Source organism: Littorina saxatilis, linkage group LG2 (genome assembly GCF_037325665.1).
Source record: "Littorina saxatilis isolate snail1 linkage group LG2, US_GU_Lsax_2.0, whole genome shotgun sequence".
NCBI classification, from domain to species: Eukaryota; Metazoa; Mollusca; class Gastropoda; order Littorinimorpha; family Littorinidae; genus Littorina; species Littorina saxatilis.
The window spans coordinates 20,764,472-20,778,447 of record NC_090246.1 but is presented as its reverse complement, the minus strand read 5'-3'; the positions used below and the strand labels follow the sequence as shown (position 1 = coordinate 20,778,447).

At 43.5% G+C, this 13,976-nt stretch overlaps 1 protein-coding gene across 13 annotated transcripts in view; it reads left to right on the top strand.

The window, feature by feature from the left end:
- Positions 1–13,976, top strand: part of LOC138958453 (microtubule-actin cross-linking factor 1, isoforms 6/7-like) — a 148,436-nt gene that overhangs the window by 73,858 nt on the left and 60,602 nt on the right. For all 13 annotated transcript variants that reach the window (XR_011453408.1, XR_011453406.1, XR_011453407.1 and 10 more), the window contains exons 20-27: positions 550–726; positions 1,682–1,855; positions 2,353–2,436; positions 9,580–10,698; positions 11,186–11,305; positions 11,637–11,810; positions 12,804–12,956; positions 13,301–13,630. Coding sequence is in view for 10 of the 13 variants with exons in the window: in XM_070329613.1 (XP_070185714.1) it covers positions 550–726; positions 1,682–1,855; positions 2,353–2,436; positions 9,580–10,698; positions 11,186–11,305; positions 11,637–11,810; positions 12,804–12,956; positions 13,301–13,630 (2,331 nt within the window). In the remaining 3 variants the exon portion in view is untranslated. The remainder of the gene's footprint in view (positions 1–549; positions 727–1,681; positions 1,856–2,352; positions 2,437–9,579; positions 10,699–11,185; positions 11,306–11,636; positions 11,811–12,803; positions 12,957–13,300; positions 13,631–13,976) is intronic.

The following is a 13,976-nucleotide window of genomic DNA, read 5'->3' as shown; positions in this document are numbered from 1 at the left end:
GCCAGCGTGCTTCAGCGTCCTCTTAACGTATACAAAACGTACCCATAACGTATTCGACGTACGCCAGCGTACTTATTCAAATGTCCCATACGTCGGCATACGCAGGCCTTTAAAACGGTCGTGTGACAGGGCCATAAGATGGGCAATGTGCGCCCTAAGTAGGTTTTTCGTCAAAATCAAAGTAAGCTGAGCTGCAGTATTTCATACGCAGGGCATTTGCAAAAACCGAATGGAAAAAAAAGCTTCAGTTTCATAAAAGGCAGGTGCTTTGGGTACTGAGTAAGACAACTTACACGCAAAACAAGAAAAGAATCCTTCGTATTTAATGTGTTGAAACTTGCCTCGAAGTTGATCGTTGTCATTCTGTTTTGCTCAAGGTGATACTTTGTTCAGGAACTTACATCAGGCATCCACTGCTATACAGTGAACATTGTCTGTCCAGCCTGCACTCTGCCTTTAGTGTCACAACCACTCAGACCTAGTAAAGTCTTGCAAGTCCGTTCGATATAGACTCTTACCTGATCCTTCTTTGCTGTCTTTGTCCTACAGGGTCTCCAGCAGGAGATCGGCCAAAAGGAGCCGGAGGTGCGGCAGGCTATCCAGCAAGCGGAACAGCTGGTGGCGGCCTCTGCTGGCTCCTCCCCTGGCGGTCAGAAGGACGAGGTCGCCCAGCAGGTCCAAAAACTCAAGTACAACACCTCCGACCTCAAGCTGCGATTTGACAATGTGAGTACCGTTGAACCCCCCTATTAAGATCACCCAGTTTAAGACTTTCCCTTTTTAAGGCCTCGAATTTTCAGATTTTCTGTTCATAACCTCAGAAACTTTACCGTCACTTTAGGTCTCTCTTTTTTTATAAAATACTTTGGTACGATGTTGGCAGGTCTTATAATAGGAGTCCCATGGTATACCAGGTTGAACTGACAATCCAAGGGCTACATTCTGCGATTGTTTAGTTTTTTGTTGTTTTTTTGTTGTTGTTTTTTTTAACCTCAGTTGCATGCAGGTTTGTTACTACAATTATTTTTTGCCTTATTTTATTTTATTTTTTTATTTTTATTTTTTTTCGTGTGTGGCTTGGAGCAAACCTTCTTCATAGGTCTTTTCTTTTCTCAGTCAAATGTGTACATTTTTAAATCAACAAACTTTATCAGTAAACTAATATGTTTAAGTAAATAAATAAAAATAATCATAACATAAATTTATTCCTAATGTTCAGCTCAGTTTCCAATAATACGATTGTTTAGTTGATTTGAGACAGTGTTTTGCCACCAAGACAAGCTTAGACGTTTTCAAGCTACACTTCTTAACTTCAATGATGTTATGGCAATTACATATTTTTTTAATTTTCCAAGAACACACCGCTCCTCAACGCGTCAAAATAAATAACTTTAGATGAAAGAGGAGAAGAAAGCTGCCTTCTGAGGTACACATTTTGAACAAGATCGGTGAGCAAGTTGCTCAACAGTGATGGTGAAACTCAGCAAGGACATGAGTAGGCCTAATTGCTGAATTTCAGAGAAACTACTTTACTTCCATAATTCCAGGTCAAAAACACTTTATTCAGAGCAACGTTAAAGATATCTAGGTAGGAAAATGAACTGATAAAGAACAAAAACTATCATTTGTGCTTTCTTGAATTGTTCATGATGACCTCACTTAGTTAATTCTTCATTACTAGGCGTCGAGTGAAGCGGGGACATGCGCCGACAAAATGGTTCACATGGAGAACGGGCTGGAGGACTTCTACTTCAGGCTTGAAGAGACGGACCAGTGGATGGATGCTGCCATAGAGAGAACTCAGGACTTACAGACTGAACAGGGGTCCATTGAGGACCAGTACAACACTTTCAAGGTAACTTTATGCAGTCTTTTTATTCACTTTTTTAACTGTTTTGATTTAAATTGGTCAGATTAAAACACACACACGCTCACGCGCAGACACACACACACACACACAGACACAGACACACACACAGACACACACACAGACACACACACACACACACACACACACACACACACACAAACACACACACACACACACACACACATACACAGAGCAAACTTGTTCAACACACCGTAATTCTTAAAACGTGTTGTAGTCTTAGTTTTTTGCCTAAGCATGTCAACAAACATCAGTTCAAACCTCCTGTCCTCTTCATCCCAGCAAGGGATTTTTAATCCTCGCTTCACAGTTACCTAATGCGCTGTGTCCTCGCTGCAAAGCGTTGTATTCACGGAAAAGCCTGACCAGTTGATGCAAAGAATTCAGCCTTGGCAGCTGCAGCTATGTTGCGCTTGTGGGAAAATGTCGATTCCTTGTGTAACCCTGGCTACTATTGTTTGCAGGACTTTATGGAAGAAGTGAAATCGAAGGAGGACGACATTTCCAAGCTGGTCAAGTCCGCTGATGATTTCAAAGACCAATCACAGGTAGGTGTTCAGGAAAGGACTGTCTATCATGCCTTGTTTGATTGTTTGTTTGATTGTTTGTTTGTTTGTTTGGTGTTTTTGTCTGTGCTGATTGTACACGTCATTTTTGGAGTGTCGATGTTGTTGGGAATTCTTTTTTCCGCGTCTGTGGTGTGTGATTGTGTGTGTGGGTGGGGGGGTGGTGGCCGGCGGGTTTTTTAGTCTATCTGGAGTTTTTCTGGAGCTACGAAACCTAACAATGTGAAATCGTCTTCTCTGAATCGGCGAACTGCAGCTCTGTGATAACTGTATCTATACCACAATCCTTCACGCGATCTGACCTAACCTTGACCCTTGACCTGGTCTACATACCACACACGACACAAACCAATCAGCTGTTTTTACCTCCCCAAACCCCCCCACCACCCGTTTTCTTTGGATACACACTTTAACTACATACGTGCCGACAAAATGTTGATCATTGCTTCAATACTTTGAAGCTGTTGCTTGAATAATAACCCGGTAAAATTAGTATGTCGGTGTTCAGTTAAATGTTAAAGTTTCTACCATAGACATACATACATACGCACGCACGCACGCACGCACGCACGCACGCACAGACAGACAAAAGTTAGCATCTCATAGGCTACACTTACGTGAGCCAAAAAGAGGCGGGAGTTTTCAGGAAAGGGCCAAAGTACTCTATCGTTAAAGATCTGAACAGCTAGAGATTAAGGAAAATACTCTTTTGGCTAAGTGTTTCTTTAATGAATGTAGATAACCCAAGATTTTAGTCAATTCAGGCAGAGTCAATCTTTGTGCCTATTGAGTCAAATAGTATTTCAATTGGGCGTTATGCGCTAACCACCTTCATCTTTCATATGTACCTACCATTCTTTCGTCCCACCTCCACCCTCCCCCTCTTCCTCCTGCTAGCTTTCTCTTGTTCTTTTTGGTTTGCTTCAACTATGCTGTTTACCTAGATAGTTCCATAGTTTATAAGTAATGTTTGTCCGACATCATACTTTTGTTAATTTGTAACTACGTAGGGCGCGTAATATAAGCGTTCGCTTGAGTTCGTGTCCCTATTGTTTATCGTTGTATTGTTGTACCATGTTTGATTTAATAAAACATTGTTTAAACCAATTGGGCGTTAAAAATGTACGTAAAACAAACACAATAGAAATGTATCATCAGCATGAGAGTGTGGCCAAGAACACTGTACGTTTTGCAAATACACCACGTCCAAAATATTTGATATCGCAATAATATAGGCGGGTGGGAATACCCAGTTACTGCAGCCCTGAACGATGCAATGACCAGTCACACAAGTCCATCTCAGACCCCCAACCATCCAAGCCGGTCATCGTTACTAATCCCATGCTCAGACATTTGTTTGACCATTGGTGGGCGCACGGCTTATCCCTTCAAGTTACCGAGTTATGTGAGAGTAATTCACCCACCTGATTTCCGCAGTTGATAAGGGTAAAAAGGAGGAGGATGTTGCCGTGTGTGAGTGTAATCTAAAACTGACTCCTCAACTTTCGACTCAAGACTCAAGACTCAAGACTCAAAATGTTACTGTCCTTGTAAAAACAAGGAAAATTGACATGCAGTGTCAGGCGATCACTAGACTCCGCTGCTTATTTTAGAACTGCACAGTGCTCCGTTTGAATTGTATTATGCTTTCCTTTTTTTATGTAAGTAATTGAATGGGTGTTTTGTTCTTGCATCGCTGATACTGGAGCGACAGATTCTGCATGACAGTTTATATACGTTTGTCAAAACATTTGTTAATTAAAACTAACTTTCTGGATTAATGATAAAAAGTGGAGAGGTTACGACGTGCTGTGAATGATGATAGTTATTTCGCTCAGAGACGATAAATTAAGTGTAAGTGAATGATAATAATTATAGCCTGGTCAAAAACATTCTTTTACTGACACGCAAGCACTGTCGTTCGTGTTTGTTCAGCACTGTTTGTGCAGTTTCACGCGGTACCCGTTTCACGACACCTGTTTTCACGCAGTGATTATTTCGGACAACAAGTCACACAAGCGAGGGGCCCGGGTAGCCACAGGTCAACTTTATGTGCAGACCCTGAGACGGTATCCATCTCCCACCCCTGTGTCACCACAGTGGCACGTAAAAGACCTCGCTTATTCTGCCATAATTAAAGTGCAGATGGCTGATACCACCTAAACACGCATACACTTGTGTATCTCATCTAAAGTCGGGTTAAAACCCGGGAACATGCCCCTAGTGGCTTTGCCGTGAGGGCGTAAAACTTGAATTTTTCTCAGTCACACAGGCGTTTGACATATTGACAAAGACGTAAGAAACAGTCGTTTCGCTCACTCATTCAAGCTTCGCAGAGCACAAAGCAATGAACGGTATCGGGTTTCTAAGCACGCCCACCTACAAGGCTTTTGAAACCCCCTCCATGTGCGTTCTGCTTGAGTCGGCACGACCAGAGGAAACAATTTAGTTACGCCGCCGGTGTAGGGGTGACAGTTTCATTGAAAGTGGTCCGCGTCGGTTACGGTGAATGGCCGTGCATGTATTGTGTCAGTGATAGAAATGGATACATGTATGTATGTGGATTTCCCCATGTGTTGTTGCTTCGCTGTGGTTTTGGAATTCGTGTGACCAAAACATCAGTTGATCGCAGTGTGTCGAGCTTAAACAATCCCTGGACGCTCGCTCTTACTGTTCACAATGTCGGATTCAAGTTATCAAGACCTTCAGGTTGGAAAACTTGTCCAGCTAAGCTGCACCTTCACGTGTATTTTTGATAACTGTGTTATGTTTTGAGACCGATTTTCTGCGTATTTCGCCCTTGGTTGTCGGTCGTTTTGCAAGTTGTGGGGAGGATACTGTCAAAGGCAAAGATGTATTCTGTTCTGATCGTTTTCCGCATGTCGAAGTGCATAACACGATTATATTACAGAAACGAGGGGCTGGCGAGGGGCTTTTGACGTGCTGAAAGAAAATGGAAAGGGATGTATTTTGCGATCGGCGAAAACATAGTACGTACCATGGTGGCATGATCTCCCCACTATAAACTCTACTCTCTTGCCAGGAATATATGTTTCAGACTAATCTTAGCCAAGTAAAAACACCACAGTGTTGTGTCAAAATGCATAAACAATTAGAAGGTCGCAGAAAGTATCAAACAGTGGATCGCCCTTTGCCATGCCACTATGTCATAGGACATGCAGTACTATCGCACGACGAACACGATCCGAAATAACTGCAAAAATACCGGCAGTCATCACCACTGGCACACCAAAAAAGCTTTGTTTTGAATGCGCTGTCGTGTGCGCTGCCATGTGCGATCAGTGTTAAACCTACGACTGCACAGAGTATTTGGGATAGGGTAAGGCGTTGCGTTAACAACAAACGTACTTCCGGTGTGTTTTTGGTGTCGGTGTGTTTTGGGTGAAATGTGTGACTTTTCTCCTTAACGTTTGAAGGGGAGGGGTACAGTTGAAGTCCCTGTGCCCCAATACACATTTTACGACAGCACAGAGTTTTGTGAATGAGCATATGAAGGCGATACATTGAAAATGAAACTATTTTTGGTGTGTATGATGATAATAATAATAATAATGGACATTTATATAGCGCTTCTCCACAGCGGCTCGAAGCGCTTTACAAGTTCAATTTACAAGTTCAATTAAAAACACAACACGATATATACAACTAATACAATTTGTCTCAGGTGAGCATAGCAAGGCGATACATTGAAAATGAAACTGTTTTCGGTGTGTATGAGCATAGCAAGGCGATACATTGAACATGAAACTAATTTAGGTGAGTCCGGCGCCTGTGGGCAACCCTGTTGTCGTCAGTTTTTATTTTAGAGAGAGGGGGGATTTGCGGTCTTTGCGGGTGACATAAACGACCTAATTACAGTGCAAGGCAACACAATGGGGTAGGCTTAACTAGCCCTGGTATGCGCTGCGCTGTAGGTCATTATTTGTACACCACCTGTGGACTGCAGGTATACAATGTATTTATCTGTCCGGTTCAAAGACTGAGCCTGCCAGGACTAGTACCGTACCTGGCGTGTCGTGTTGAAAACAAAGTAAAGGCAGACGGACATTTCGGTTATGTTGAGGGCCACGGAGTTGCGTGAATAAATATTGACTTGACTTGACTTGACTTGACTTCAGTTCTACCGTCATCTCAGTTTAATCATCTGACCTAGTGACGTCCGTGAGACACATCATTGCCTGCAAGACCTGTCCGTGCCAGCCAAGAATAACCGATTCGAAATATGATGAGACATTTTACACCGTGATCCAATCCCTCCTCCAATCCGCAACCCTAACCCATCACCCTATCCCCATCACACACACACACACACACCACACACACACACACACACACACACACGGCGCGCGCGTTAAAGAAATAATGAGTTGCCACTCCGGCGATAAAAGTTCGAGACCACTTTCGTTCTCCCTATCATGAAACGTTTGGGAGAAGGACTGCCGTTTGGTTTGAGATTTTTGCAGAGTAATGAAACAGTGAAAACTAAACCGAGTCAATGAAGTAAAATTTGTTTTGTTCATGCTTTCGAAAGCACTGACTTGCGTAACTATACGAAAACAGGACAATGCAAATCCAAACAGCGCGGTCATCTCATTCTCAGTTAATCCCGTATGATCATAAGACCTGAATGCAAATTGTCCTTGTGATTACATAAAGTTTTACTGGTGAGGTGATGACAGGAGCCTTGTTTAGTCGCCGCAGAGATTGTTATATAGACGAGCAAGATTAATGTTTAGCTGTCCTTCTTCCATGCTTTTCATTTTCTTGATCGGCAATGACAATGGTGTACTAAGTCACCATTTAGACACGGCTGATTCAGAATAGCTTCTATCGACTCATGTTTGCTTTTAGTCGTCTCAGTTAATCAGCAAACAGTACAAACCTCACCAGATTTGTCTTTTCAAACGCGAAACACAGTGTTGAGGCAGGTCACGTAACATACATCTTTTCTTCAACAAAACAGCAAGTATAATCCCATGGCCTCGGTGAAATAATCCAACCTGTCAAGGCTAAAATTCTGACCCATACTTGTTTTGGTACTATCACCCTCAGAAATGACTGTTTCTCTGTCTTTTCTCTGTATGGCAAATTTAGTTCAGAAGTCGAACTTTAAGTATGTAAAAATCAAATAAATAGATGTGTGACATAGCCTACACTTTTTTTGTAAGTGCATTCTATCAGTCAGTGTATTACACATTTGGTTCAGTGGTCGATCGTAGTGTTGGCCGGCATTGATTGTAAACAGTGACATCATTTGACTGCGGCTGAGGACACATTTATTAGGTTGACATTGGGAACAGCTGTGCTAGTAGCTTGCTGCAGGTTGTCACTACCTTGTGACTAAGAATTCAATCATTATTTTCATAGGGATATGATAGAAGCATAGACCTTCAGTAAATCTGCTATGATGAAGATATCCGGGAGCTATTGCATGGTGACTCATGTACACGATTTGCATTTATATAGGCGTGGATGATGAGATTGTTTTTTCCTTCATTGATGAGTGAGGTAGCAGCTCTGTGTTGATAGGCCGAGTCGTGTGTTTGTGTGTGTGTATATGTACCACTGGCGCACATAACCTGTAAGTAAAACCAATATTGTTGCTTCTTTACGAAGGTTGCTGTTGTGGGAGTGATATCTTCATTGTTTGGCAAAATACCTGGGCACAAGTTACTGATTTTTGCGGTATAGTTGGGACAGTAGTTGTTTTCAGGTCAACAGGCCGCTGTCCTGCACATTAATTATTTCCGATGTATGAATTTATCCAGAAGGTGGCTTAATTATATTTGTCCTCCTCAGCGCAAAGTGTTTATCATTTCAAGGAGTAAGTCTCACCCATTTATTTCAAGGAGTAACTGAAAGTTTCACCCTTCGACCTATTTCGCATGAGGCCGAACTTACCTGGCCGAGTCTGATGAATACAGGTCAATCGAAACATTCAGAGTGACCGCAGGTGGCAAAAGGGGAACAGCCGGGAGAGTCATTGCTTCCGGGAAATGACTTCAGAACGTTTTGTTTTTGTCTGACATCAAGGTTTGCACTTACATGTACTAACAAGCACACAAAACCCTGCTTTACAAAGCACTCTAAAGTCAACAGTTGACATAAAACTTCGGGGAAAGAGATAGACATTGCTTCCGGGACTTTGCTTCAAACACTTTGTTATAGTCTGATATTAAGGTGTGCACTGGTAAATCAGTTCACAGAGTCTGACTGTACAGAGTACTCCAAAATCAACAGTTGACATAGAACTTCACAGACCTTTCACCCTTGCAGTGGAAACAGACTGCTCGTGCAGAAGCATTGTGGCATAACACCCCCTTCTCTTCATTTGGCACTGACCGTGACTTGGACATTTCGGCTGCTGTCCCGTGTGACCGACAGGGCTCAGTTAATTGGGGACGTTGAGAGAGGCGTGACAATAGACTCCCAACACGTCTTTGCTTTCTCCCCGCGGATTAAGTTTAGTCTGGTACTTTTAAATCGAAAGTAAATATTACTCTTTTATATCGTAGAGGTCTCTAATTACCAGTTCACTTTTTATGAGCTGTGCATGTGTGTGTGTGTGTGTGTGTGTCTGTGTGTGTGTCTGTCTGTGTGTCTGTCTGTATGTCTGTCTGTCTGTATGTCTGTCTGTCTGTCTGTCTGTCTGTATGTCTGTCAAATAGTGGAATTGAAGATATATTAAGGGAGGTGACGAACATGATTGTTGTGCTTGTAATACAGTTCTAGTGTTTTGCGTTTTTATATATTGTGTATGTGCATGTCTGGGAGAAATGGTTATCACAAAACCAAACCACTTAGATGTCACGAAAAACGCACTGTTGCGTCTTAAAGCTACCCAACGTCTGCTGAGCAAAATACGACCAAAATATTCCCCGCTAATTTCTACTAAAATATCCAAACGTCATTTTAAAAACTCTAACCTATAACTGAGTAATGCGTTCTTTGTGTCACAGTTACATTGACAAATGTAGAATTTTGTAGCTTTGGCTTCCTACCGCCATGATCTTTGCCTTTACAACTGGTCTAGTACATATCGAACTTAAATCATTGTTAGCCCCTACAAAAGTTGACAAAGTTTCGATTGTTGTGTGTTCTCAGGACTTTGAGCGGGAGGTGGACCTGTACCGCAAGCGGCTGCAGATTCTGCCCACCATCAGCGAAGAGGGAGAGACGGGAATGCTTGACGAGGAGATCGAATCTATCGAGGCCAAGTACAAAGACATCTCCAGAGAGTGCGCCAAGCACATGGACCGCCTGGCAGCCCTCGTCAAGAACAAGAAGACCTTCGACGACCTCAACGATAAGCTCGCCACTGTCTACCCCGCGCTCCAGGAACAGGTGGCGGACATTCAAAACAGAGAGTTTGGCAAGGACCCGCAGAGAGATGCTCGGGACCTGGACGCCCTCCGCAACATCAAGGCTGAGCTGATCGGCCAGGAGAGGAAGCTCAAGGACCTCACATCAGCCGGGGAGAGGCTGGCTGACGGTCTCGACGAGGCAGGAATGCCCTCAGAGGCCGAAGAGGTCAGGAGCATCATCGAGGCCCGTGGGGATCAGTTTTCTGCGCTGCTGGAAGAGATAGGCGAGCAGGAGGAGCACCTGGACTCTGTCCTGACAGAGCAGCACAACGTGATGAGTCGCCTGGACGGCGTGGAGGACAGCATTGCTGACGCGGAAGACAAGCTGAGAGCAAGCAACAGGATCAGCCTGGACAAGGAAAAGCTGGCCAACCAGCTTCAAGACCAGAGACTGATGAACGCAGACATCAGCAGCAACAAGGCCCTACTGGAGCGTCTGGCCAGGGAGGCCCACGACGTCTCCGGCGCCGAGGATCGCCTCAACGAGGTCAGCGACAGGCTGGGCGACGTGGAACGCCTCGCTGAATCCAGGACGCGAGAACTGGAGGAGGTAGCGACAGGACTTCAAAGCTTCGAGGCCCAAGCTTCCGACATGGCTCACTGGCTGGCGGACTCCATCAAGAACATGAAAACAACGACCAAGGGTGGGTCGGGCAAAGCTCAGCGGGCCAAGGTGCATGCCTTGCTGGAGGCGAAGGAGGAGAGGCAGGGGACGATGAAGGAGCTGCGGGAGATTTGCGAGGGGCTGATGGACGACGACAGGGTGACAGACAAGTACGCCGCCAAGGAGGCTCTGGCCGACATGGAGAGCAAGTGGAACGAGCTGACTGAGCTGCTTGTCAAAGAGGTGTCCTTTGAGGTCAGTGAAGGTTTTGTGTGTGTGTGTCTGTGTCTGTGTCTGTGTCTGTGTGTCTGTCTCTCTGTATGTGCGTGTGCTTTTTATCTTTCCATATTGTACTAACATTGAAGCTAGTGCAGTTTCTTGTTACACTTAGGTGCCTTCATTTTAGCTGTTTGAATTTGTTGTAGTTTCAGATACTTTTCACCGCGAAGACTTTGCTGTTGTTAATGTTGTTTCTTGTTGAAGAATTAGTCTAATTTTGGATCCCACGAAACTGACAACTGAGTTCCTTTTTAATGACGAGTGGGGGAGAGGCGTTTGAAGTAGGGACTGAGAAGGAAGAACATCGTGTGTAGTTAATGTTTAATCTGTGCATAATAATGTACTCCGCGGGACTACTAATATAGTCAGGTTATGGCTTTCGTAAACATGCATGAGTGTTAGCTCTCTGTTGCATGCTGCTATTTTCATTACCATTTCTAAGCAAACCCTGGTACCATTTCAGACGGTGGCAGACGTGGAGGGGTTCCTCAAATACCTGGACAAAGCAGAGAACGAGATCAACACAGCAGACTCCATCAGTGTCGATCCTGAGACACTCAGAGTTCAGCTCAGGGATCACAATGTGAGTAGTATTTTGTTTTTGTTGTGTGTGTCTCCTGAGTTAGATACTAAATCCCCAGACGTTTAGAACCTAATACATGTTTTGGCAGACATTTTCTCACAGCAAAATAAGTTTGAGGCATTCTAAACATACATTGGAGGTTGCTTGGCAGTAAACTTGTTTTACGAAGAAAGAACAAGAAAATAAACAAAAGATTCTTCATTCTTGTTGAGACATCGATTTTTTTTAATTTTGTTCTCTCTTTTTTTCTTCTCGTGATCATCAGATGCTTATTGTTGTGTATAATGCTGGGAGAAAAAAGGCTCACCTTTGCTCTGACCACTCATTTCAGGCTTTCCACGACGACCTGACCCAGAAGAAGACGGCCCTGAAGGAGGTGATTGCCAAGGGCAGGTCCGTGCTGCACGAGACAGCCAACTCCAAGACTGATGAGATCGAGAGTCGCTGGGACAGCATCGAGAACCAGGCGGACCTTCTGTGTCAGCACAGTGGTGATAGGCTCAGGGTATGTTGCTTCAAATGGAACAAGCCTTGTAGGAGGCCACATAGCTAAATTTAGCACGAGAAACTAGAGCTACATCTGTCGATGTTGGCGTTAGAAAATATGTTGGGGTTTTTTTTTCTGGCGGTGATCTTCTTTCACAGCACACCATTGGTGAACTCATCAATGCTGTCTTTACTGTTCTGTTTTGCCAAATAAATAGGAAATCTCAAACCCAGCCTTCATGTGTCTCTGCAATATTCATGATGCAAGCGTTACATGTAACGTTGACTGCTTATAGGTTTCGCAGAATTTGAACCCTTTGTGGCGTAGTGCTAGATTACATAAAAAAAACATTTGTAAAACACACGTTTCACCATTCACTCTGCCAGTGAGATGTGCATGATATTGCGAAAAAGCTGGTATTGGAAGACATACATTTTTGTGCCAGACTCTCTTGGTCAGACCATGCTTAGTAAAGACGTTTCCCTGCATTTAACCATCGATAAGTCGTCAATGTAGTTAGATGGGAATTAGTACATGGCAGGCACAATTGTTGTAAACAGATGGGGTTGTGCTTAATGTAAATCAAATACAAAACGGGAAATGATAATCTAGCTGAGCCATCTGGTGTCGTTAGTAAGGAGTATATAATGGTGTCGATCCAGTTCTCTGCACGCCCACTCCTGTTCATTAAGCAAACTACAGACACGTTATTAAAGATCGATTTTACCACAATAAGTTGCATGTACACGTACCTTCAACTCAACTGTTTCAGTTACCACACTCGAGTTTCAAGTCCAACAATTTCTGAATTTATTCTTAGTAAAAAGTATAACTACCTTCAATAAACTGAACCTTTTTTTTGCCTCGGGACATTTTGCAGGCGACTTCTCAAATAAAGAATTAGTTTAAAAAAATTGTTTTTAAAAGATTAAGGCAGGGAGACTTCGCTATGAAAGTCGATATTCACGTTTTTGCGATATATTAATGTGGTGTTTATTTGTGTTTCAAAAGCAACTAGAGTCGGCTCTCCCCCTAGCCACCCACCTGAATGAAAACCTGTCAGAGGTGGAGGCGTGGCTGGAAGAGATGGAGGCAGAGCTAAGATCCCAGGGACAACCAGGTGAAAACCTCGAAGAAGTGAAGAAGCAGCACGACAACCTCAAGGTAAGCATTGATGGATAATTGGTTATGTTGAAAGTCGCATTATAGAAAACTGAGGGCGATACAAAAGAGGCTTAGATTCCTTTGCATTAGATTGTTTCTGTTGATAGTTTTACCTGGTTAAAGAATAAAGTGGTGACCAGACAGTCTTTGATGTTTCGCTCATGTTTTTTTTTCATTTTCGCGGCGCTTTTGGTTCATTTTTTTCTATTTTCCTCTTCCTTTTCGATCACGCTTTCTTTCTTTCTTACTGCTTGTGCGTTTCCAAGATTGCTGTCAATCATGAGATCCTTATTGAACAAAACTTTCGACAGTTAAACCATCGTTATTTCTCCATCTGCCCACAGACATCACAGCAGATCATAGACGATCACAAGCTGTTCATCGACGACCTGAACTCCACGGGCATGGACCTCATAGACCTGTGTGGAGTCTCTGAGGCCACCGACCTCCACAACAAGCTCATGGGCGTCAACAATCGCTACGAGTCGCTGCGGTCACAGGCGCGATCTAAGGGCAGAGAGTTGGCCGAAAAGAAGCGAGCGTTTACCCAAGAGGCCGTGGATTCCCTCGATCATCTCCTGGAGGACCTGGATGGACTGAACCGTGTGGTGACCGGTGCTGACCCTGTGCCGGCTTCTCCGGCCAAACTCAAGAACGAGATAGATGAAAATAAGGTGAGTGCAAGACTTTTTTTCGTTCTTCGTTTTTGGTTATTCTTTGATGCACAACTGAACACTACCTACCAATGCTGATATACCTGTAAGACTATTGAGACTTCTTCTTCTTCTTCTTTTTCATCTTCTTCTTCTTCGTTCATGGGCTTATAGACTCCCACGTTCACTCATGTTTTTAGCACGAGTGGATTTTTACGTGCATGACCGTTTTTACCCCGCCATTCAGGCAGCATACGCCGATTTTGGGGGAACTATTGAGACAATTCCAGTATCTACAGAAATAACTACGTTAAAGTGATGACCCATAGTTAATATTCTGCAAGAAAAGTAAAAATAAAAATAAAGA